Source organism: Canis lupus, chromosome 1 (assembly GCF_003254725.2).
Source record: "Canis lupus dingo isolate Sandy chromosome 1, ASM325472v2, whole genome shotgun sequence".
NCBI classification, from domain to species: Eukaryota; Metazoa; Chordata; class Mammalia; order Carnivora; family Canidae; genus Canis; species Canis lupus.
In genome coordinates, this window is record NC_064243.1 from 88023532 (window position 1) to 88049280 (window position 25749).

The following is a 25749-nucleotide window of genomic DNA, read 5'->3' on the forward strand; positions in this document are numbered from 1 at the left end:
TTAATAGAACATAGAGCAAAAGGAGAAATGGAAATAGTAGAGGAAAAAAAAAGAGAAGTAGAGGACCAATCCAAAAACTCTAATAGAGCCACTCTAAAAAATAATATGGAGGTGCCTCAAAAAATCAAAAATATAAATATCATACGGTTCAAAAATTCCTCTTCTGGGTATTTCTCCAAAGGAAATGAAAACAGGCTCTTGTAGAGACACCTGCACCCCCGTGCTTATTGCAGCATTATTCACAGTAGCCAAGACATAGGAACAACCTAATGTCTGTCAGTGGATGAATGGATCAAGAAGGTGTCTCACACACACACACACACACACACACACACACACACACACACACACAGTGGAGTATTATTCAGCCATGAGTAAGAAAGAAATCCAGTCATTTGTGACAACATGGCTGGACCATGAGGACACTATGCTCAGTAAAATAAGTCAGAGAAAGACGAATACTGTATGGTATCACTTGTATGTAGAATCTAAAAACAAAAACCTGAACTCCTAGAAATGAACAGTGGTTACCAGATGCTGGTGGGGGGTGTTGGGGAGAGGTGTTGTTCAGAAGGAACAAACTTGCAGTTATAAGATGAATAAGTTCTGAGGATCTAATGTGTAGCATAGTGATTATAGTTCATAACACTACATGATATACTTGAAAGTTACCAAAGGAGTAGATCTGAAATCTTATCACCACAAAACGGAAATAGTAACTATGTGATGTGATGGAGGTATTAACCAACACCATGGTCGGGATCATTTTGCAATGGTGGAAGTGTAACAAATCACGCATCCCATACCTTAAACTTACACGTCGTTATATGTTGATTATATATCAATAAAGCTGGGAAAATGAAAAAAAAAAAAAAACCAACATCTGACCAATAGAAAGTAAAACCAGAGAAAATGGCAGGGGCAACGGGGAAGAAATTATCAAGGAAATAATAGAGCATTCCCCCAAAGCTTCAGAAAGACACAGATCTTCAGATTAAAATGGCCTATTAAGAGCCAAGGACAGTGATTTTTTAAAAAATGTAAAGCCTCATCCTCCAAAAATTTCCAAACACTAAGAATAAGAACAATATGTTGAAAGATACCAGAGAGGAAAAAAATGACAAGAGGGTATCAGTTAGGCCAACCAGACTGCTCATCAGCATCACTGAATGCTGGAAACTCACTGCTGAGCATGGTCCTCAGGCTAGTAGCAGGATCATCATCCAAGGGTTTATTAGAAATGCAGAACCTCAGATCCCAGTGAGACCCATGAATCAGAATCTGCATTTTTTAAAGATTTACTTATTTGAGAGAACAAGGGAAAAGGAGAAAGACAATCTCAAGCAGTCTCCCCCTCAGCATGGAGCCTGAGGTAGGGCCCCGATCTCATGACCCGGAGATCACGACCTGAGCTGAAATCAAGGGTAAGATGCTTACCTGACTGCACCACCCAGGTGCTCCCAGAATCTGCATTTTAACAAGATCTCATGAACAGGCTAGAATGCAAAGGGTGATGACTTCATAATATGAGGGAAAAAAATTATTAGGACCCTAGAATTCTATGTCCAATGATCAGTTGAGTGTAAAGAGCAGAAATAAAGCACTTCAAGGCAAAATACAAAATATAAAAACTTTACCATATTCTGGTGAGTGATATGGATAATGAGGGAGGCTGTCATATGTGGGGGCAGGGAGTTTTGGGGGAATCTCATTACCTCATTCTCAATTTTATTGTAGAGCTAAAACTACTCTTAAAAGGCCTTTTCTTTAAGAGGCTAATATTTAAAATTACAAATATAATCAAGAAAAATATAATTATTAAACGTTGGGAAGCAGAAGGAAAAAATATTAAGTAAGCTAAATTCTCACCCTTTCATCATCTTTCATGGCAGGATGTCAATAGATATCGCCTAAATTAAGTCAGTAAATTGTGACATATTAGGCAGAGTTCTGGAGGTAACCCACAGAACTAAAACCGGAAATAGTATTTTTTTTCTCCCATTACTCAGTAATTCTTTTTTAAAGTTGAGATTTAATGACTTGTTTTGAGGCCCCACTGAAATAGCCCTGTGCACTGGTTGATTAGAATAACATAAGCAAATTCCAAAATTTTACTGTAGTAACACATTGGAAGTTAGTTTACTAACAGTGGCGATCCAATGCAGGTTGTTTCTGGGCAGTAGGCAGGTGTCTTCCTACTCAGTTCAGGAATTCAGACCACTTCCTTCTTGTGATTCTGTTACCTAACAGGTCTCAGACTTTTCTGTATTTAACCAGTTGATGAAGAAGGAGTGCATGAAAAAGGCAATCTCACAGGGCACCCGGGTGGCTCGGTCGGTTAAGCATCTGCCTTTGGCTCAGTTCATGATCCCAGGTCCTAGGATGGAGTCCCTCAGCTCCCTGCTGAGCAGGGAGCCTGCTCCTTCCTCTCCCTCTGCCTTTCCCCCTGCTTGTGCTCACACTCTCCCTCTCTGTCAAATAAATTTAAAAAATCTTTAAGGCAAAAACAAAAAGAAAGAAAAAGGCAATCTCATGTCTTTGGTGAGCTGGCCCAGAAAGGTCCTCCACACTTCCACCTTCATTCTCTCAGAGAGAACCTCCATATATCTAGTCATGGCCCCATCTAGATTATATGGAGGGCTTACCAATGTGGCTCTTGGCGATAGTTCAACACGATGGAGAGTGAGCTTGAGTTTTTGGTGGCAACACACCATTTCTGCCACACTTGGTATTCAGTGGCCATGTATAAATGGCAGGTACCACTTGCTCTCTCAGAAAGGACATGCGGATTCTGGACACTGGAAAGCCAAGTGTATTGGAGGGTAGAAAGGATGGTGTGTTGAGTACATTTGCTTTGGGCTGTTGGAATATTTTTAATCCTTTTCCCTTGCTCCGACACTGTTTAGCCAAGCATCTTTTTGTAATTATTTTCTTTCACTTAGTAGATCTGTCTCTTGTAACTGGATGGCATGTGAAGAGAAACTAAGCAAGGGGCTTCTCTCCAGGGCTAGCTTAACACGCGTGACGTCGAAGGAGCCATGTAACCTCTCTACTCCCTGGTATCCCGAACTATAAAATAAGGAGCTTGGGCTTTGCCAATTCTGTCAGTTCAGAATTTTTGCTACTTTGTAATTCTGTTCATCCATGAGCTGATAATGTGGGATTTCTGGAATGCAGGCTTCAATGACCCGCACTGAAAGTTCTCATATAAGTATAGTACCTCTGGAAGTTCCCTTTACCACTCCCACCCCTGCAATCTACCCACAAAGACATCACTCACAATAGTGAGGCTCAAAGAAAAACAGAGGTTGAGTGCCAGCATGGCAGCAAGAAACCTGACACGTGGTGAGAAATTTCCATCAGTAACAGAAGAGAAAGGTTTTATGGGACTCAGCTCACCAGCCCTACCTCAAAGCCCTCCCCAACAAGGAAGAGAGATGAGTTTTCCCAGGCCCTTACAGTTCAGAAAGCAGTCACCATCCCATAAGGTAGGAAAAACGGGTTATTTTCTTTACATGTGTAGGTCTTTTAAAAATAGGTTCATGAGGGATCCCTGGGTGGCACAGCAGTTTAGCGCCTGCCTTTGGTCCAGGGCGCGATCCTGGAGACCCGGGATCGAATCCCATGTCGGGCTCCCGGTGCATGGAGCCTTCTTCTCCCTCTGCCTGTGTCTCTGCCTCTCTCTCTCTCTCTCTCTCTGTGTGTGTGTGTGTGTGACTATCATAAATAAATAAAAATTAAAAAAAAATAGGTTCATGGTCCAAACATCAAAAAGTATGAAGAGGCACACAATGAGAAGTTTCTATTCTATCCCAGTCCCCATCCGCCCTGTTCTCATTCCTCACCCCTACTCCCTCCAAAAGAAATAGCTAATGATACTACCTTTTTGTCATTACAGAGATTTTTTTATATGTATTCTTTTCCTTCCTCCTCTACATAGATGATGATATTCATCATACACCTTTCTGAGCTTGCTTTAATTTAACATCAGGGGGTTCTTTCTATTATCTGTGCATAAAGATCGCCCTCTTTGTGTTTTGTAGAATTCTCTCTATAACTTTTTTTTAAAGATTTTTTTTATTTATTCATGAGAGACAGAGAGAGAGAGGCAGAGATACAGGCAGAGGGAGAAGCAGGCTCCCTGTGTGCAGCCCGATGCAGGACTCGATCCCAGAACCTTGAGATCACGCCATAAGCCAGAGACAGATGCTCAACCTCTGAGCCACCCAGACATTCCCTCCCTCTTCTACCAACTTTCTAATGATGGACATTTTAGTTGTTTCCAGTCTTTTATGAACACAAACTATGCTTTAGCAATTGAAATAGAATTGTACGTAAGTCATTTCACATACTTGTGCATGAATGCAATGTGTAAATTTCTCAGAGGGGTGATTTTGATAGATGCTTTCAAATTACCCTTCGTTGACCCACTGTATAGAAGAGGAAGGGTGGTGAGAATTTATGATTACAGACTGTCAACAGCTTGCCTGCCCACAGGTGTGCTCTTCCTGAGTTGGAGCTGGATGGCTGTGAGTAGCACAAGGTCAGGGAGATTTCGTTTTGTAAGCTAAAGCGGGCTGCTGTGAGGTAGGCGAGCAGAACAACTCAACAGCTCACTGGAGTGCAAGCTGAAAGAATGGGGCTTAGCTGTGGTGCTGGGAAGTCACCAGGGCAGATGTGAGCTGAGTGCTACAACATCTGAGCAGGCACTTTGCAAGCCAGGAGCCTGGGGTGCGATACAGGCTTGGTTAGAGGCTCCAGAAACAGCCCATACACACACATCGCAGGGTGGCTTTTGAGGCAGGAAGTGATTCCTTGTGCCAGTCAGGTTCCTGCCACCCACACCTGGACTCTTGGGTCTTAGAATCAGGACAGTGATGGGACAGTGGCAGAGATGTGGCCAACCCACATGTCACTTAAGCTTCAGTGAGGGGTGATGGGTTAGTTTTGTTAAAGTGGAGCAGCCCTGCTGGATAATTTTAAGTCATGAAATATTTATATATTCATATCTGATAGATTATTTTTATATATTTACATTATATTTCTATATTTTATGTAATATATGTTTATATTATATTTACATATTTATAGATCTATACTTTTTATTATGTGATACTTTTACCTATATGATATATATTTTTATAAATAATGGAATATATATTTTTTTTCATGTATATTTTAGAGCAGTTTTAGGTTCCCAGCAAAATTTAGTGGAAAGTACAGATATTTTTCCCTATAGCCCCTGTTTCAAACATACATAGTCTCCCCAGCTTTCAATACTCCACACCAGATTGGTTCACTTATTACAGCCAGTGAAGCTACATCAACACACCATTGTCATCCCGAGTCCATAATTGACAAGTATGTATTTTATTCCATTCTTCATGCTACCTTAACTCATTTAATCCTCCAATGACTTTATGAAGTAGATGCTACTAATCCCCCCATTTAGAGAAGAGGAAACTGAGGCAGAGTAAGGTTAAGTGACTTGCTCAAGGTCATATAACTAGTGAGTGCTGGAACTGAATTTGAACCTAGGCTGTCTCACTCAAGGTATGTTCTTAACCAGTATGCCCTGCTGCCTCTGACTCGATTCCCCAGCTCCTGGGATTCTCTTTCCCCTTCTCACCTGCCCCCGCCAGGTGAGAGAAAAGGATTCTCTTTGTTCTTACCTTGCCTGGCTTCTCCAGAGCCTCATTGCCTGTTTGTGGAATCTTTGAGCAACTTATGCTATTCTCTGTAAGCAGGGGCCCCACGTGCTAAAAAGCAGGAGCCAGTGGGTTAGTGTGGCCATGAGCCTGAGTGGGGCAAGGGAGGGCAAGGCTGGGAGTGATGAAGATGGAAAAGGAGCAGGTGCAGCCACACTGGACCTGCAGCCAAAAAAAATCTCAGATTAAAGGACAGTGGTAAAGATTAAGAGAGAAGAGTATGGGACACTGATGACCAGGCACTCTAGAACACAGTTCTGGGTCACAGCAACAAGTAGCCTTTTCACTCATTCATTTATTTGTTACTCATAACCTCCTGTTTTTTGGAAGGAAAATTCTGATAACTGGAGAACAGAGTGATGGAGGAGACTGATGGTCTACACTTTTGGAAGAGTTTGAATGTGGCTAAATTGTTCTGCAAAAGAAAAGGAGTGAGTTTGGGAAGCTCAGAAGTTAAATGTAGAACTATACTATCCAATATCAGGGATCCCTGGGTGGCGCAGCGGTTTGGCGCCTGCCTTTGGCCCAGGGCGCGATCCTGGAGACCCGGGATCGAATCCCAATACGGTAGCCACCAGCCACATGTGGTTATGGAAATGTGGCTAGTCCTAATCGAGATGTGCTGTGAGTGTAGAATTCACCTTGGATTTTGATGACTTAGTAGGAAAAAAGAAGGTAGAATGTCTCAGTAGTAATTGTTTATATTGATCATATGTTGAAATGATAATATTTCAGGTTTGCTAGGTAAAATAAGATATATTATTAAAGTTAATTTTACTTTCTTTACCTTTTTCAATGTGACTGTAGACATTTTTAAATTACATGTGTGGTTCACATTATATTTCTACTGGACTTTGATGATCCAGGGACAAGAACCATAAAGACTCAGGACTACAGAGGAAGGTTTGTGAAAGAGGGAAGCCCTGAGGTTGATGGCTGAAAAGGAAGATGTGGGAATGTTAAACAATAAGTTTCTGAGGAAAGGGTGAGGAGTGGAGTATGTGATATAATCTTTTACCTCCATCCTCTTTATAAAATCTTCAGTAAAATCAATACTTTTATTTATTTATTTATTTATTTATTTATTTATTTATTTATTTATTTATTTATTTTAGAGAGAGAGTGTGTGCACACGAAGGGTAGGCAGGAGCAAAGAGAGAGAAGGAGAGAGAATCCTAAGCAGGCTCCATGCTCAACATGGAGCCTGATGTGGTGCTTGATCTCATGACCCTGAGATCATGACCTAAGCCAAAATCGAGTCAGACGCTTAACCAACTGAACCACCCAGGTGCCCCCCAACACCATTTTCTAATAAAGGAAATTAAAAAATAATTTCCTTTGGAGAAGCTCATGTCTTCCCTCAAGGTGACCAGAAGGCTCTGGATACCAGAAAACCATGTTTGAATTTCACTGTCTGTATTTGGGGCCTAAATGAAATTAGTTGATTAGAAGAAGAGTATAGGAAATGGGTACCTTACCTCTTCACATTCTAGTCAACTTGTCCAATGAACTCAAAGAGTTTCTAGGTAATCCATGAATCATCCTGAAGAGAAAATAGCTTTCTTCTTTTCCTACGTTGTTTCTTTCCCTGTTAACTTTTTGCTAACGTGACTGATTGAGAGAGTTGATTGTCATGGGAGGCTTTGAATCAATATGGAATTTCTGGCTCATCAAATCCAAATTCAAGTCATTACCAGCATTACTACCTAATAGTTGCTTAATGGATTTTGTGCTTTGGGAGTTGTGAAGCTGAGTGTCAGAGAGCAAACCTTTCTGGATACACTGTTTTTAATCATCTACTGTAGCCCAAGCATATCAGATTTCAGGTATAGCTGAAGAAAAATATTTGAAGACTATGGCCAGCACACCCTAGGCTGCTTTTGTGACCTGTGAACAAAATAAAAAAGAAGCTTGGAAACAATAACTTAATCCAAAGCTTCATAATTAGGGTCATGGTTGACGTTTCTGTTGTGAATTTGGGAAAGGAAAATGCTAGAGGAAGCTACAGAAAACTTGAGGGAATAGAGAGAAGCAAGTTAACTGACTTTCTAATGAGCCAAATAATTGTAAAAGTTGCAGTACATTTGAGGTGATGTGATCTCAAAGGGAAGACTCCATTCTACTGAATGACTGTTCAGTTCATCCTTAGACTGATATTCCTGTTTCCATGTCCTTTTGCAGTATGAAGTAATGGGCCTCTGAAAACTAACATAGCTGAACTGATTTTAGAGACTTACTATCTTTAAAACCATAGTGCTGAGTATGCATGGCTTTCTGTATAATAACAGAAGTATCAGGACAGTGATCCAGATTGGGTTATAACTGGTGATTTAATACCCCTGAACTAAGTATTGTTGCGACAGAGATAATAAATGGAGTGGGGGGGAGGTAAAGAAAGGAAGTTATATTGGTGCATAAAAAAGGAGATTGTAACAGAAAAAATTCTAAGTCTGTTAAGCCTTCAATTCATATGGATTATGCAGATATGTTTGATTTTGTACCAGGTACATTTCACGAAAATTCAGATAGACTTTTAATTGGCTTTGATTTCCAGAGAATGTTCCTTGAGTTTTCTATAAAATTTGCTAGATTTCCCCTCTGAATTTCTGTGATTGCCTTAAGCTTAGTTCATGTGTTTTTATTGAAATAAGAATGATAAATTTATAATTTGATTGTTAAAATGCTAGACAAAGAGCCAGACAATAGGAAGTCTGCATAAATTCCAAATTTTCTCTTCAATCCAAGGCTGGGTTGTGATCAGAGCTTTGAGGTTGGCACTACTGAATCAATCCAAGTAGATGAATTAATTTTCCTGCCCAGTTAGTGTTAGCCACAATTACACAGATTTCAAGGTAGATGAAAGTAATGAAACTGATTTTGCAGTAATCACACAAGAATGCATTCATTCAAATAGCCTCTGTCCCTCTGGTTATCTGCAAAGTTAAAAGCTTATGGTAAAGGTGTGGCCATTGGCCAAACGGTTTTTAAAGCCCTCTTTTGGAATTGACTTCAGAGCTTGAACCAGAGTCTTTTTAATAATCTTGGCTGCTTCATATCTTCATCCTTTAGGGATAGATTTGATGTCTGGAGAACATCAAATGACATTCACAGCCAAATCTGGTAAATAAGGTGGATGATAAATCTGGATGATACCCTTTGAGGTCAGAAATCAAATATAACTAAATATGACTATAGAATATTGAAAATGATTTGCTGGTAGCTTCAAAACCCTTAAATTAACTTTGAAATCAATTCCAATATAGGACTGGCCAAAGTGTTTTGAACAAAGGCAGTGAGTGCCCTTGGAACATGTAAGTATAGAGTCTGCCAAGGTGACTGTTCTAAAAGGGATTACACCAATTTAGATGTTTGTTTAAAAAAATCAATCACATCACTTTATAGGCTCTGTGAAATGTAATAAGGAAAACATGAATGGTGAGATCCAGATGAATCTCCCTCCAACCCTTTCAGATCTGAGTGACCTTGGACAAGTTACTTAAGCTCTCTGTGTTTCTGTTTCAAAATTAGCAATTGGAGGGATCCCTGGGTGGCGCAGCGGTTTGGCGCCAGGGCGCCTTTGGCCCAGGGCGCGATCCTGGAGACCCGGGATCGAATCCCACATCGGGCTCCCGGTGCATGGAGCCTGCTTCTCCCTCTGCCTGTGTCTCTGCCTCTCTCTCTCTCTCTGTGACTATCATAAAAAAAAAAAAAAAAAAAATTAGCAATCGGAGACAGTAATTCCCACTGGGACTGTTGTGAGGATTAAAGCATAGTGTGTAAAGCACCACATATATTGGCCTACACACTATAGGGTTTGTGATTATTTGGTGGATTTATTTATGCTCAGCCTTATTTCAAGATGATTAAAAGTGGCCTACATGCTTATTTCCCATTCCTACGTGGACTTATTTGGGAAAGAGTAATAAGAAATGTACCGTGTGCTCAAGGCATTTATAGCAGCATTAGTTGTTTTAATCTTTTCTTTTTAAAAACTATGTATTGATCTCTTAAATACTCATTATGGTGTGTGCAGAAAATGCACTGATGAAGATCAAGTAGCTCTTACAATGTATCAGACACTTTTGTGTTTTATATATATTAACTTGTATCATCCAATAACCCTGTGATGTAGGTACTATTACTATCCCCAATTTAAAAATGATAAAACTGGAGCATTTGCTGTACATCATCCAAAGTCCAAAAAAGTCATGATGTATCCCTAGTAAATGATGTAACCAAGATGCATTGAGGCAGCCTGTCACCCACACCTGTCCCATTAACCACTGTAATATCTCCTTAAGTGTATGGATGATGAAATGATCCCTTAGAGATAACTTTGATATTTGAAGAATATCAAGTAACCATTCATAGCCAACTCTTGTAAATAAAGTGAGGGATAATCCTTTGATTGCAAAAATCAAATATGACTTAATATTAGAATAGAATATTGCGAACAATTTGCTGGTAGTTTCAAATCTCAGAAATTAACTTTGAAAGCTGTTCCAACAAAGGAGTTGGCTAAAGTATTTTGAGCAAAGGCAGTGGCCTTGAGACATGTAAGTATACAGCCTACCAAGGACCAGAACCCACCCATGTAAGTTGGGCAGGTGCTGGAAGGCAAGTTCAGCTCCATGTGTGGATGAAAGTTTAGTCTGGCAGGCATTCCACCATCCCTAAGGGGCTCAGCAACCATTAACAAGTGGCCATCTAAATAACACCATTGGCATTCTTGACCTAGAAAATGGGGTATCCACTGCCAACATTAGGATAGTCTATATACAGGGGAAGAAACCAAATCACTGGATGGAATATCCAAGGCCAGATCCTAATTCTTGAGTGAGGGGCAAAGCTAGATCTAAAATTAGGATTGGATAGAGACTGGGAGCAAGCAGAGCCTCCAGTTGACAGACTAGGGCAATAGGGGAAGGTCAAGTGGCCTCTGTCCTTGGGAAAGGAGAGAGGTGGAGGCCAAGACCCAGATGGGCATGCAGGCAGACAAGCAGGATTTTATGCCCTTTCTGCTTCCTCTGTGTATTTCCCATGTCAATTCCCTGATCCCATGTAGACTTTGGAGAAGGAATGCAGTGGGGCTGAGAAAACATAGCAGAGCCTGGTATAGAATTTCCCATTAGGGTACCACCTTCATGATGTTTACTATCACCATACAATTTATTGTTGTACATCAGTCTTTAAATAATTTCTTTTTTGTCGGCTACCAACATGGATATCACATGTTTGGTATCAGAGTCCCAGCAGGAAATAGATAGGCACTCAAATTAGATAAATGCAGAGAGGCAGAGTTGAATAGAGGGACCCCGCCACCCCTACAACCCATAAGTATAAAGGGAAGAGGAAGGGAGCCAACTTGGGAAGCCATTTGGGTCGGGCGACCTGCAAGGGAAACTGAAGATGTCCAGCCCACATGTCTTCCTCAAAGTAGGACAGGGTCAAGGACACAGCCCTGAGTTCCAGCCACAGAGACCTCACTGTGGCTGACATCCGGCCATTCAGCAACACTCCTTGGGTTCAAGTACGCAACTCACTCTGAAATCATTACCAATGCTGTCAAGGCCAGATTCACAATTTCACAAGGATAACAAGGGAAATAAAATATTTCACTGAAGAAAGACACTCTGTGTAAGGAGGCTTTTCCTGACCATTTGAGCCTATTTAAACTGGAAATGATTTTAGGAAGGAGAAATGTGTGTTCTATATCCATCTTAGCTCCTAGTATCATTATGTTTAATTTCCAAGCGAATCAAAGGAAATTGAGCTTAAATGGACTCTTTTTTTTTTTTTAATTTCTGTCTTCTGCTACCCTTGTGGATAGACACATTGAGTTTAGAAAGCTGATGATTTGCATGGGGTCCTTGATGTCCTTTGGATTCTCACTCATAGGAGAAAACATATTTATAGAGTAAGGATGATGGATAAGAATACCTGGGCATTCTTATTCTGCGACCTTTTTTTTAAAATGAGAACCATTAATCTCCCAGCCTGTGTAGATGGCATGTCTATGTGCATGCACAAATGTGTGTGCATGCAGCATTGAGGGCACAATCCAGTTTGGCAACCCCAATGCCTCTTTGGCAGCCCTTCCAGTAGCTTGGCAGCAGACATCATGTTGACTGGAAATATATGTGTGCAGATGAATTAGGACAAGCTATAGTCCAAAGAAATAGGACTTTCCTTCCAACTTTGGCAGGAGACAATGAACATTTCTTAAGTCCACAGGAGTTACTTGTACTTCTTAAATATACACATAAATATAAAAACATATGTATGGAATTGTATTGTTCTTTCTAGTGTTTTCAGGGGAGCGGATGGCTAGCACAGTCGGTCTTATTTTGTTGCCACTTTTCTGCCCTCCACCTTCATGTGTTTTCCCCACACCAGCATCACTCCCCAAATACCTTCCATGTTAACAACCTGATAAGATTTCTTTTGTTCTTTTTCACATTGCCTTGTGTCTTCAGTTAGACCTGTTTTCTAAGACTACTTTTGCACATGTTAAAAGGAACAATCTATTGGAATTTCTTATCAATGACTACTTCAGGACAGAAGCTGGGGCTTCTGTCATTTACAAAAAGTCATTTACAGCCTCCCCTTCCATTAATCCCAAACCATCATGAGTCTCAGCTAACATTATGAGATCCCTGGATTCAGCTGCTGATTTGTAAGATGCTCTATTTATACATGGTGCATTCCAGTGGAGTTCCTTTTCCAGCCGGCTGTAGAACATTCTAGAACTAGGGGCCAGAAAGGTACCTGTGCTTCACTATCGGCAGCCCAGATTCCCTCACTCCTGCAGCCAGGACACCACAGTGCCTGCTCCTCATGTCGTGTAGGAGTTCCTGCAGTGGAAGCTGTCTTGCCTCTGTCTTCCAGCTCACACAACACTTTTGTAGAGGGGGAGGGATTTTCTTCTTCAACCAGCTACTCCTCCTCCCTTTGCCCCAGACTCCAGAGGCGCAGAGGTCCAAATGAAGGCCACTGATTGGATGAAGGCCCTCTTCTCCCAGGCCTTAGTTCCTAGGATGCTTATGAGCTCATGAAATCTAGAACAGCAGCACTCATATGGTTCACAAAGAGGATGCAGTTGTGGTTGCTGGTTTAACTCTAAGCTCCTTTTGTAGTTTGAACCTATTTCTATTTTGAATGTATCAGCAGGTATTATAATCAAGCCCTGCCCTTGAAGGCTGGGAACATGCTTCAGACACTCTTGAATGCCCCTTGCCTTTGCATGGTACCTGGTACATGTCTCATAAATGCCACCTGGATTGATACACCCAAACATAGGAAAATATTGAATCACTAGCATTCTTTGGGCATTTGAAACATCAGAAGGTGGAGGAGGTGCATGGATGGATGAGGGTGGCAAAAATTTGAGATGGAAAGAAGAAATGAGTTCTCCAAAGGCTGAGCATGTGAACAGCTAGGAGGCCCCAAATGTTGAGGGGTAAATAGACTCTTTTCCTTTTTAATTACTAAAAATTCATTGACTACCAACTGGGCATGCTCTGTTTTTGGCACTGGAGAATCATAGATAAATGACAGGTCCTCTTTTCCTGGGTACTTCATATTTATAAAAAACTGTGGCTTTGTGTGACAGGTGCTATAATATAAATTATGCATATTTAATACATATACATATATATATAATAATGAAGTAGGGACAAAGTGAGAAGTCAATTAAGCCTTGTAACTCCCCTGATTAAAACCACCTAGTAGCCTACCAATGCACTTGAGATAAAATCCAAATTCCACCATGATGTACCAGGCCCAGCCTTGCCAGTGCTTCCCATTTCCTCATCCATATCTCCCTCCGCACCATCCCTTTCTCACTAACAAACATGGCTTCTGCCCTTGAGCAGAGCAAGTACCTTATTGCATTATGGGCCTGCCTTCAGATTTTTATGCGGCCACTCCTTATCCTTCAGACCCCAGCTCAAACATCACCTCCTCTGGCCACTATCTGCATAATCCCCTCTTCTTGGTCACTTGCTGTGCCTTTACCATTGGATTTTCTTCATAAGACATTTCACTATTTGAATCTGTCTTGTTTGTCTATTAACCTGGTCACTGTCTGTTCACCTGTCCTTTCTTTTCACCTCCCTTTCCTTCCCCCCACCTCATGGACCAGAATGGAGGCTTCAAGAATCAGAGAAGCCCATCTTCCTTGGTCACTGCTCTGCTGCAGTGCATAGAACATTGCCTGGAGGCTGGCACGTAAGACAGTCCTCAAGTGTGAACTTCCTCTGGGGGAGAAAAGAAAGAGTCACCAAAATGTAGGTGAAAAATATGCTGAGAATAGGGAAGGCAGTTTGGGTCAGCGCTGGAGGTGTTAGAACATGGGGTGCAGGGGAAGTGTGGCAGTGGGGCTGGTGGAGTGATGTGGCTCCTGGGCTCTGTTTGCAGGGAGTAGGACTTAGGAACCCAGATAGAGCTGGATAGCAGGTGTCAGATGTGAGTCCCACCAACTCCATTGCCTGTGAGACCAGCGCGATCACCCAGCTCAACTGTGCCTCCATTTCCTCAGTTTTAAAGGAGCTGATAATTCTCTCCAGGAAGAGAGTAGAAGAGTACTCTCTTCATCAGCTAGCATGAGGATTTAATGCATTGCTGTGTCGAAAATGCCTAGTAGTGTCTGGTATGGTTAGCTAAGCATTTATACTATGCACGAGAGGGGAATCATTGAAGAGTTTAAGAAATAGGGCTATCAGCTTCAGATTTGTATTTTGGAAAGATTATCTGGCTAGAAGTGGGAAGGATGGATTTGTGAGGACTGAGAAATTAGTCAAGGAAACAATTGTGTAGGCAAGACAGACCAAGACAAGGCAATGGCAAGGAGGGAGATGTAGGAGGTATTAAGACAATGGACTTGGTCATCAGTTTGGGCAAGGAGGTGAGGAAAAGAGACCAGTCAGTGATGATTCCTGGGTCTGAGCTCAAGCAACTGGGTGCTGGGGATGCCTTGACCCATACAGGGAATACAGGAGGGGGCCAGGTTTGGGAGCTGGGTGGGGAGGGCGGGCGGGGTGGCATGGTTTGTTCCCTTGTGGCAGGTTGAGTTTGAGTGCTGGGTGAACTCTGACTCCAGGTGGATCCACCCTGAAAGAAAACCCCTACATCCTCCTGCATCCAAATACGATGCTAAGACGCTTAACATCTGGTCCTTAACAAATATCAGTGCTTAATAGTTCATGTTCATAATCTTTGCTTTTAAAGCAAATTCCGTAAGAAATGTCTTTGTTCGTATTTTGAGTTTTTCCCTTTAGATTTCTTTTTTTAAGATTTTATTTATTTATTCATGAGACACACAGAAAGAGAGGCAGTGACACAGGCAGAGGGAGAAGCAGGCTCCCTCAGGGAGCCTGACATGGGACTTGATCCCAGGACCCCGGGATCACAACCTGAGTCAAAGGCAGATGCTCAACCACCGAGGCACACAGGTGTCCTCATGGGCTTCTTATAACTTCCTTTACCATGATTAAGTGTATGTACATGCTCGGAAATCCCATCTCCTTTGAATCAATAGGCATTCGATGAGAGGGCACTGTCTCTTGGTCAAACAGCAATTTTAACCCAGAATAAATAAAACTTTTTTAGAGAGAGAGTGCACGCCAGCACCACTGTGCAAGGGAGTGAGGGTAGGGGTGAGGGGAAGGGGCAGAGAGAGAATGTTAAGCAGGCTCCATACCCCTGAAATCATGACCTGAACCGAAATCAAGAAACAGATACTTAACTGACTGAGCCACACAGGCACCCCTAAACGAAAACTTTTTCCTAGATGTGTTGGGAGATTGTCATCAATAAAATCTACCTTCACTGTAGATAGTGTTTTGGTCAATTCTGCACATGCTTATCATGAATTGTCGGCCATTCCCATGCTTTGGATGCTTATTGTTGTATTGCTAGCACTGACCACACACAGCTGAGGTATCTCAGGGTAATGGTATCCAGAAAAGTGTTTGGTATGTTCAGTATCCCTCTCTGTGAACATTTGATTTGTGTCCATCAGACTGAGATGTGTACATTAGTTTTTAATTTGTTGTCTTTTCCAGAGAGGCCTCATAAAGGAAATGTGGGTAGACCGTTCTCTTCCATGTGCTATATTGAATTGAATATTTGTTCCATGATCCACTGGAGGCCACTTAGCCAGGGGGACCTTGGCACCAATACTTGCCTCTTCTGTTCAAACCATCAACTATTCATCAAAGTCTGAATGGAGCCTCATTACTTGCTTTTGGAAAACTTTCTTATGCATAGTAAGAGTCATTGTTCTCAAGGGTTAATGAGAGGAGGCCACAATTTTTCAAAGGAGACGAGGTCTCATTTGTATGAAGTGGGACTCTTGTCAAGGAGGAAAGCCATAGGATTGTCCATCTCTAGTAAACCATAATCGTGTCAGTGTGTCAGTCGGCAGTGGGGGGATGGGGGTGGATCCACCAAAGAATGGGGGAAAGATAATCTTTCTGATTGAAGGTGGACTTGGTAGCTCCAAAAGGCCCTCCTTTACTACTGGGATTGTCATTGTGCTTGAAGGAAATTGCTGTGGTTGTGGGGAGCTGAGTAGAATATAGTCTATTGCAATATTAGAGAGTCAAGTGTCCCTGGTCCTCTTGGAGCTTTCTGCTAGTACATAAAAGAGTTCACTTCCTATCCATTTTGTCCAGTCGTAATGGGGGTTCTCCAAAAGAACACCATGAGAAAAACCTACGCTTATTGTTGAACCCATATACCATAGGTATCCTGAAATCGTAGGGATCCTGCCTGTTTTTGTTGTTCCATACATCCTTTGTATTTATTTCCATCCACTGGATACGTTATGCTCTAAGCTATTTTGTGATAAGAACAATTGACAGAGGTTGAAACCAAATGTGTCTCTAGCTACTAGTTTCTCTGGAAATAAGAGACATAACCATATTTTTTAAAAAGTAGCCCATGATTTCCATATATGTAGTACCAGCTATAATGATAATTCATAGACCTAGAGAATTCTAGGTTCAGGGCGTATGGGGAAGTACAGTAGTCAGTGTTTTAAGTATATCTGTCAGAACACTGGCCTCAAGGAAGAAAAGGGTTTCCTCGCCACGCAAGTTTGGGAAACCCCACTTCTTGTCCCTTCCCTCTTGAATACTCACAATGAAAAGTCAACTCTAAGTAAGCATTTCCCAAAATTAACTTGACCACAGAGCCTTTTTCCCTGTGTAACAGCCCTTAGTAAATGAGTCCGATATCAAAGTGGAGGTCCAGAAAATTAAGCCACTTGTCCAAAGCAACAGAGCCAGTAATGACAGGTGCCATCTCTACCCTCTGATGGTAGAGAGCCTGCCTCCGAAAGGCCGCATGTTTATATTGACTGCGAGAGCTCAAAACACGTCGAGACTATTTTTCCCTTGAAATTTATTTAAAGAACCATTTCTAAAGTATCTAGGATCCTAGTTTAATTTGGAGAGATTTATCCCTTAGCAGATGGAAAATGTGTCAATTGGCCCATTCAATTGAGTACTACTCTTTATTCATGTGCATCAGAAATGGAACCTGAATAGTAAGCATGGTGGGAGGGAAAACAAAAACGCTCATGAGGCCCTCAGTCTGAGGGGTGGGGTGGGGAAGGAAAGAGCCAGCAAGCAATTAGACAAGCAGATATGTAATTACAAATTACGACACATGCAACGCAGGAAAATGCACTACGTGCCGTCAGATCGAGTTTAAATTTGCGATCATGTTTTTGATTGACCCGGATTCAGGAGGGCTCAATAGCAGCTGTTTTTATGGCTTCTCCGGGTGCTCAGCTCGGAACCACGTTAACAGCCCCTCCCCTTCTTGTCTTCCCAGACGGGTGGAGCAAAATGAGAGCAGCGCAGTGAGGCGGCCCAGCCTGTCTCCCAGCCGCCCGACGCCCACCATGAACCACTTGGAGGGCTCCGCGGAGGTGGAGGTCCCCGACGAGGCGGCAGGCGGGGAGGTGAACGAGTCGGTGGAGGCTGACCTGGAGCACCCCGAGGTGGAGGAGGAGCAGCAGCAGGAGCAGCAGCAGCAGCAGCAGGAGCAGCAGCAGCAGCAGCACCCCCCGCCGCCCCAGCAGCAGCAGCAGCAGCAGCAGCAGCAGCGCCATGCGGGCCGCCCCGTGCGCGGGCGCCCTGTCGCCGCCGCCGCCGAGGACCCCCGCGCCCCGCCGGGCCCGCCGGAGGAGGAGGAGCGCGGGGAGTGCCTGGCGCGCTCGGCCAGCACGGAGAGCGGCTTCCACAACCACACGGACACGGCCGAGGGCGACGTGATCGCCGCGGCCCGCGACGGCTACGACCCCGAGCGCGCCCAGGACCCCGAGGACGAGAGCGCCTACGCCGTGCAGTACCGGCCCGAGGCCGAGGAGTACACGGAGCAGGCGGAGGCCGAGCACGCCGAGGCCGCGCACCGCCGCGCGCTGCCCAACCACCTGCACTTCCACTCGCTGGAGCACGAGGAGGCGGTGAACGCGGCCTACTCGGGCTACGTGTACACGCACCGGCTGTTCCACCGCGGCGAGGACGAGCCCTACGCCGAGCCCTACGCCGAGCCCTACGCCGACTACGGGGGCCTCCAGGAGCACGTGTACGAGGAGATCGGGGACGCGCCCGAGCTGGAGGCGCGCGACGGGCTGCGGCTGTTGGAGCAGGAGCGCGCCGCGGCCGCCGCCTACCGCCAGGAGGCCCTGGGCGCGCGGCTGCACCACTACGACGAGCGCTCGGACGGCGAGTCCGACAGCCCCGAGAAGGAGGCCGAGTTCGCGCCCTACCCGCGCATGGACAGCTACGAGCAGGAGGAGGACATCGACCAGATCGTGGCCGAAGTCAAGCAGAGCATGAGCTCGCAGAGCCTCGACAAGGCGGCCGAGGACATGCCCGAGGCCGAGCAGGACCTGGAGCGCGCCCCCACCCCGGGCCCGGGCGGCGGCCGCCCCGACAGCCCCGGGCAGCCGCAGGTGCCTCCGGCCGGGCAGCAGCGCGCGGCGGGCCCGGGGGGCGAGGCGGGGCAGCGCTACAGCAAGGAGAAGAGGGACGCCATCTCGCTGGCCATCAAGGACATCAAAGAGGCCATCGAGGAGGTGAAAACCAGGACCATCCGTTCGCCTTACACCCCCGACGAGCCCAAAGAGCCCATCTGGGTCATGCGCCAGGACATTAGTCCCACCAGGGACTGCGATGACCAGAGGCCGGTGGACGGAGATGTAAGTACGCGCGGGGTGGGGCGGGGGGGGGCGGGGGGGGGGCCCGGCTGCACGCGCGGCCTTGCGGGAGGGACACCGGGAAATGCCCTGGCCGGGGCCGCCGAGCGCATGCCGAGCGCCGGCCTCGGAGGTAGCTTGCGCTCAGCGCCCCCGCGGGAGCACGGGGTTCAAGTGGGGCACACGCGTTCATCACACCCTTGGAGGGACGCCTGTGAATCAGCGGTTCTCAAACTGTTCCCCGGGGCGCCTGTTCAGAAACCGGTTTCCGGGGCGCATCACCACGACCCGCCCTGCCACCCTCTGGTTTCTCGCGGAGAAGGTCTGGGGTGGGGCCTGGGCATCTGTCCTTTTCGTGCCAAGTAAAAACCAAGTCTCGATTGAGCGAGGGGAGACTTACGTCATCCGGAAGGCTTTCTGCAGAGGGTAGGAAGGTGCTCTCGTAACAGGGGGCGCTGCCTATCGCCGTGGGAGAACCGCGGCCCATACAATCTGCAGGGGTCTCGGGCTGGGCAAAAAAGAGAGTCTCTTTTCTAGGGAGGAGTAAACAGGACTAGAAAGAAGGAGGTGTGGGGAAGTGGGGCGTAAGCCTGGCTTGAATGCCTTGCAGAGGAGAGTATGCTTTAAAACCTGAGGTCAGCCTGTTCTCCAGAGGACTGTTGAGGAGGGTTAAAAGTTCAGGGACCTGAAAGAAGGGGAAAGAACTTAGGCGAAGGCTGGTTAGCAGACCTTTTGTTCCGACTGATTGGCAGTTCGGCTGATCATTGTCAGGCAAAGAATGTGAATTTGGAGGGCCTGTGTCTGACCTTGGCATAGATGAACAAAGGGACGAATCTTCTGTAAGCCACATGGGGAGGGGGTGGTCTTTGCAGGAAGCCATTTCCGGAGCACAAAAGGGTAGGAGGAGGTTTCCTTAACTCTCGCTGTTTTTCCGGAGTCCCAGGGCTCAGGTGAAGTTCAACACTGTGAACACAGGTTCCCAGGTGGTGGTGCTGTTGCTGCTGATCGCAGGATTACAGTTTGAGAACCACTGCCTTACAGTAATCCCTTAACAATTTGGATCCACCATCGTGGCATCTTTGGAGGACATCAAGGAAATCCTCCTGAGCTCTTTTCTGCCAGGAGTTTCTGCACTTTTCATCCACCCTGTATCTCACTGTGGCTTTTAGTAAATGCTCAATTTTCACTTCTGATGGAGCCGGGGCACCCTTCTCTGCAAAAGACCTGCTCGCGGTGTCAAGCTGCATTGTGCTTCCTCGGGATGAGGTACAGAAAGCTATTGCTGTCTCTGCCAACATTTTATTTTCCATTCTTGGAATACCTAAGAAATTTGATAACGTGGCAAGCTTGAGTGTCACAGTCCATTGAAAATAAATCAAGAAGACTAACCTTTGCCCCCACTACCTGGCACTAAAGATTCTCTCTCTGCTCTCTCTCGCTTTCCCATTCTCTTGAATAATTTTTAAGCACTTTCATTTAAAATGAGAGCTTGGAATAGACGAAGGGTTAGAAGGTTCAATTCAATTTCATTTAATTCTGCATTCTGTGATTGCACCAGGTTACCTCTCAGTATATCTTTTGGAGTGCGAAGCCATTATTGGAAGCTCTTTGTTCATCCTACTTATCCCTGAAGGGCCACGCAGGTCAGAGGTATCATTCACCTCCTCTTTAAGTAACAGTCAACATTTGGTGGTAGCTAATGAAATCGCTGGCTCCCCTAAGGAAAGGTGGAAAACCCTTGGGGAAAGGATCTGCGTCCGCCCCAGCAAGGGGGCAGCATTGGGTCAGTTAGCTCAGTGATGTCTCTCCTCTGCTGTTCAGGCTTCACATATGAACAGGGAAAGACAGGTGCACTCACATGTAGACGTCTTCCTGACCTCCAGCTGCCTCTAGGTTCCTCCTGGCAAGAAGGGAAGTATTGCAACATTTTGCAAATACAGTAGAAATGGAGCAGGTTTTCAAAAGTAAGGAGCTGGCAAGAGGCCGTGTTCTACATCCTTTTTAGAAACTTGGAAAGCCATCAGAGAAAAAGTTGTGAGAGTATTAGGTCCAGATGCTGGCTCCTTCCTTCAGCTTTCTTCTGTGCACCAGCTCCTTGACGTAGCCGACTTAACCCCGTTGTCCCTGAAGCCTTGCGATGAGCCCACAGTATAGCAGCCACTATAAGGGCCCAGGCTTGCTTTGATGCATTTGAACTAGGAGACCAACTTAAAGTTCTTGCACGATGTTTCATTCAAAAGGCAGAATTGATAATAGGATATTGGATGATGCTGGCAGAAATTTCAGCTTGATGCTGAGAGATTAGTGAGTGGGGTTTACTAAGTTAGATAGAGTTAATACAAAGCAAAACCCAAAACCTGTGCTTTAAAATATTCCATTTTGAAGCTCTTTGAATCTGTGAATTGTATTTCATCTGTCCTGCCATATTCATAGTAAAGACCTTTACTTCCTGTCTCTTTGATGGTATTATGAGGGGAAAATAGAAGTCTGTACATTCTCTTGATTTCCATCTTAGCATCAGAAAATATTTTTTTGAATGCCCTTTCTGCGTATGCTGTTGTAGAAAATGAAAAAAGACTGCTAAAGTGTGGTCTGAGGTCTGCCTGGAAGGTTCTTGTCAAAAATACAAATTTCTGCCTTTCCTTTCCAAATTAGAATACCTAAGGTGGGGCCCAACGATCTGTTTTTGTTTTGTTTGCTTTGGTTTATTTCATTTTGCAAATTCTCCCTGTGACTCTTCAGCATATAAAAGATTAAGAACCACTGAGTCAAAGGGGAAAAAATGCATCAGGGCAGTTTCCCCGCCCTACGATCTGTGGATTTGAGGCTTCTCTACATCTTTTAGTAGCACAGGTATGGTTTTAGCAAAGGGGACTGTCTTCCCATGATTGTGGTCAGCAGACCTGGAGAAGCAGCCTTGGAATTCTTGGTGCAGTAGCAATGCATTTTCAAATGGCATAATCGGAGAGCCTGCGTGGCTCCGTCAGTTAAGCGTCTGACTCTTGATTTCAGCTCAGGTGCTGATCTCAGGGTCGTGAGATGGAGCCCCGCATTGAACTCCATACTTAGCATGTAGTCAGCTTAAGATCCTCTCCCTCTGCCCCTCCTCCCTCCCCGCAAGCTTTCTCTCCTCTCAGTCTCAAAAACAAAAACAAAACAGAAAAGCAAAAAAAACCAAAACCAAAACAAAACAAAACCCAAATGGCATGATCAGAAGCTACAGTGAGCACATAGAAGGAAATAAAAAACACCTGCAGTTCCACTTGCCGACGATAACTGCTGATCGTTAAATCTGCTTTTAATGCCCGTTTTCATTCCCTTAGAACTATAGTGTTTTGCTCTTCACTTGGAGGAAACTGGCATTTGTTTATGGGTGCGTGTGAAGATAGGACTGCTCGTTAGCCAGAACTTGAACATGTGCTAGAGGCTCAGCACTGATTGAAAATAATTGGTTTTTGAAAATTCTAACAGCCTGTAAGGGCTTTGCTCCTACTAAAGATTTCACTATTCCGAATATATTTGCAAACTACCTCCCTACCCACTTTTGTAAAAAATATTGTTAAGGAATAACTAGTTCTGAAAAGTTCACAGCCTACTAGCCTCTCCGTAGGCAACAAAAATCATTCTGAGTGGAGAACAGACGCAGGGTAGAATCAGAGAGATGGGTAGTAGCGAGCATACGGTGTCAGTTTTGGAGGGTTTGGGCTCTTTCGAGCAGTGTGTTGTGCAGCTTGAAGTGGTGTTTATCTCTGCTCCCTCTTAAAGCTACACTAAAATGACAATAAAATAATAAAAGTGTGTAATGCCACAGGCACCAAGAGACAGCAGGAGACAGCAGCAGAAGGGAACACCACAATTGTAGAACACCAAAGTGCTGATTGGCTGCAGTAGAGGTCGGTGCTTCCCCATATGTCCACTTGTCCTCTTCCTTCACGTATGGGAAGGATGACACCACACTCCCCCATCACCATGGCCACTGAAAGGAGAGCAGTGATGGGCCATGCTGCTTGGGGTTTGGGGGGCAGCTTCTTCCCCTGAAGCCTGTAGTAAGACGGCAGGGCCTCTACCAGCACAAGTCCCAAGGGGCCCATGATGAGCAGGGCTCCCTGATGACCCTGGAGACATGTAGCGTGAGAGAGAAATCTACGTCTGCTGTTTTCAGCCTTGGGGATTCGGAGTGGTTGTTACCACAGCCTGGCCTGCTCAGTGCTGACCAATAACACTGATGAGGTTTCTGTTTACCCTGCCAAGTGTATGTGAAGATTTCTGCTGTGGATCCCCGAGAAAGGTACAGGAATTTGAGACACTGCATACCTCAGATGGCAGGAGTATGGCTGAAAAAAAAAAAAAAAAAGATTATCTGAAAGTCTGACACCAGAGACATTTGATTCCTTCCCCAGCCTGGGCCCCAGGTTACCAGTCCCCCTTAGCCCCACAGAAGGTAGTGGGTTTACTGTAAAGAAGGAGTAAAGCAAGGAAGGACTGAAACTGGGGACTGGGGACCCTAGCCACAGCGGAAAATAGGAACGAGGTGCCTTATGGAACACGGGGTCTACTTGGCAGTGAGGCTTTGAGGAGCTTGACAGGCTTAGAACCCACCTGCCCCCTGGCTCCTGGCGGAAGGTTAGAGGATTCTTTTCTGAGGAAACAGGCCCAAGAGCAGACACGCATACTCAATGTTAGGGGGTGTCCCAGCCCAACATCTGGGTCCCCCACCTGATCACATCTCAGTGAAGGTTACTGCCTCTCATGAAGCTTCCATGGGCTTTCTGGGGACCTGCTGTTAAATATGACTGGACATCCACAGATCACCAGACATCTGAAGAACATCCTTAACATGAAAGATACAGACACAAGAAAGCAAATAGGAAAACGAACTTCAAGAACTAAAGGCAGTGCTCAGAGCAAGAGAAAACTATAAAACAGTATCCTCAGAAAGAAGATGAAGGAGCCATCAAATTAGAATAGGCTACCATCTTAAAAAAAAAGAAAAGGAAAGAACACATCCTACCCCCCGTTTTTTAAAAAATATTTTATTTATTTATTCATGAGAGATATATAGAGAGAAGCAGAGACACAGGCAGAGGGAGCCTGATGCAGGACTCGATCCCAGGACCCCAGGATTCACGTCCTGAGCCAAAGGCAAGATGCTCAACTGCTGAGCCACCCAGGCACTCCCCCACCACTTCCAATTTTTTAACTAGGAAATATGACAGCAGAAATTTAAAATGTTTTAAATCTTTCCATAGGAAGAAAACAAGTTGAGGGAATCTTTAAGAAAGTAGAACAATGAAGGCAAAAGAATGAAAAGGAAACAGGAACCCAGATAAAATGGAGAAATGATGAAAGATGGTTTCCTAGAACCAAAAGACAGGAGAATTACCTGGTGCAAAGATTCCCCTCGGTACCTAGTACAATGAAATAAAAAGGCCCAAAGAAATTTCAGAACAGACGGGAGGAAGAGAGGAGCCCACTCACTTGCCCACAGAGGTAGAAACAGTTTACAAATGATCAGAAATCAGAGTGGTGTTGGTCTTCTCAAAAGCATCCCTGGAAACTGGTACATCTACACTGGTCTGGCTTCCAGTGGAATAAAGATGTTTCCAGTACACAGTGGCCCAGAAAACTTACCTCCCATGCACCTTTCCTCAGGCGGCTCCTAGAGGATTGCTTCCCCAAAATGAGAGCATAAATCAAGAAAGAAGATGAGAGCTCCAGGAAACAGGGGAATCCCACACGGGAGAGAGACAGAGGGACTCCCAGGGTGATGAGGAAGGAGATCCCTGATGACAGCTGTGTGGAAGGAGGAACAAGGCATCAGTCAATCCAGTGTGGATCAGAGCCTGGAGGGTTTCTAGAAAGTGTGGGAGTGAGAAATCTCCTCATATATTTGTACCAAGAGCAATCTTTGATTGTTTTTAGCAGAGTTTGACATAAATTATTGATCAGTACACAGAAGACTAAGCAAATAGAAAAACAGTGCAGTTATTTGCCTCACTGAAATAATTGTTACACGGGCAGGAAATGCAATCACATAATGGACGTGTCTCAGCAGGGAAGAGCATATGCATAGTCTTCAGAACACAAACATTGAACGTTGATTAACCAAAAAATATAATATTGAAAGGATAAAGAAAGGTATAATGTAAAAGAGGTAAATCCTAGTCTTTTTTTAGGATTTTAAAAATTTATTTGAAAGAGAGAGTGCTCCAGGGGTGGGGGTAGCAGAGGGAGAGAGAGAGAATCTCAAGCAGACTTCACACACAGTGCAGAGCCCAGTGTGGGGCTCAGTCTCAGGACCCTGAGATCATAACCTGAGCCCCAACCAAGAGTTGGATGCTTAACCAACTGTGCCACCCAGGTGCCCCTAAATCCTAGTCTTCTATAGAAACCAAGAAATAATGGCTAAAGTTGAAGAGTCAAGGTGAGGCAGCGTGAATACATGATTTATGAATGTGGAAGTAAATACCAGAAGGAATGCTAAGAGATTTGGCAATGAGACCATGGAGTGAGGAGGAGGAGAGAAATGGACTTCAGTTTTTGCTAAAAGCTTGACTTTTCAAACTATATTCATGTATTTCTTTGCCTTCAATTAAAATGATAAAAGATGAGTCACTCAGAAATCATTCACTCATTATTACTGTTTTCTTAAGAAAAGCCAACACCTCTACATCTTACATGCACAATTTACAGAAAATGACTGGGTTGTATGGTAAGATACATGTTGTAAGTTTCTCACTTTACTTCCATGCTGTGTCTGTGTGTGTATTAAGCTTGCACACTTCCATTCGGCTTACATCACACACAGAAGAGTAAAAGAAGGAAAAAGTA

The 25749-nt window shown here is 44.5% G+C and overlaps 1 protein-coding gene and 1 long non-coding RNA gene across 14 annotated transcripts in view; one reads left to right on the forward strand and one right to left on the reverse strand.

Moving 5' to 3' along the window:
• LOC112644748 (uncharacterized) overlaps positions 1-1503 on the reverse strand; it is a 29234-nt gene extending 27731 nt beyond the window's left edge. For 5 of the 6 annotated variants that reach the window (XR_007401186.1, XR_007401190.1, XR_007401187.1 and 2 more), the window contains exon 1: positions 1438-1496. This is a non-coding gene — a long non-coding RNA (uncharacterized LOC112644748). Of the gene's footprint in view, positions 1-1437 lie in introns of all 6 variants that reach the window. The other variant, XR_003126706.3, reaches the window with a different exon arrangement.
• The window catches only part of APBA1 (amyloid beta precursor protein binding family A member 1), a 197490-nt gene that overhangs the window by 112339 nt on the left and 59402 nt on the right, over positions 1-25749 (forward strand). For 7 of the 8 annotated variants that reach the window (XM_049092181.1, XM_049092160.1, XM_049092163.1 and 4 more), the window contains exon 2: positions 17550-18921. In XM_049092181.1, the coding sequence (XP_048948138.1) occupies positions 17620-18921 (1302 nt within the window). In that variant the 5' untranslated portion in view covers positions 17550-17619. Of the gene's footprint in view, positions 1-1551; positions 1647-17549; positions 18922-25749 lie in introns of those variants that run through there. The other variant, XM_049092169.1, reaches the window with a different exon arrangement.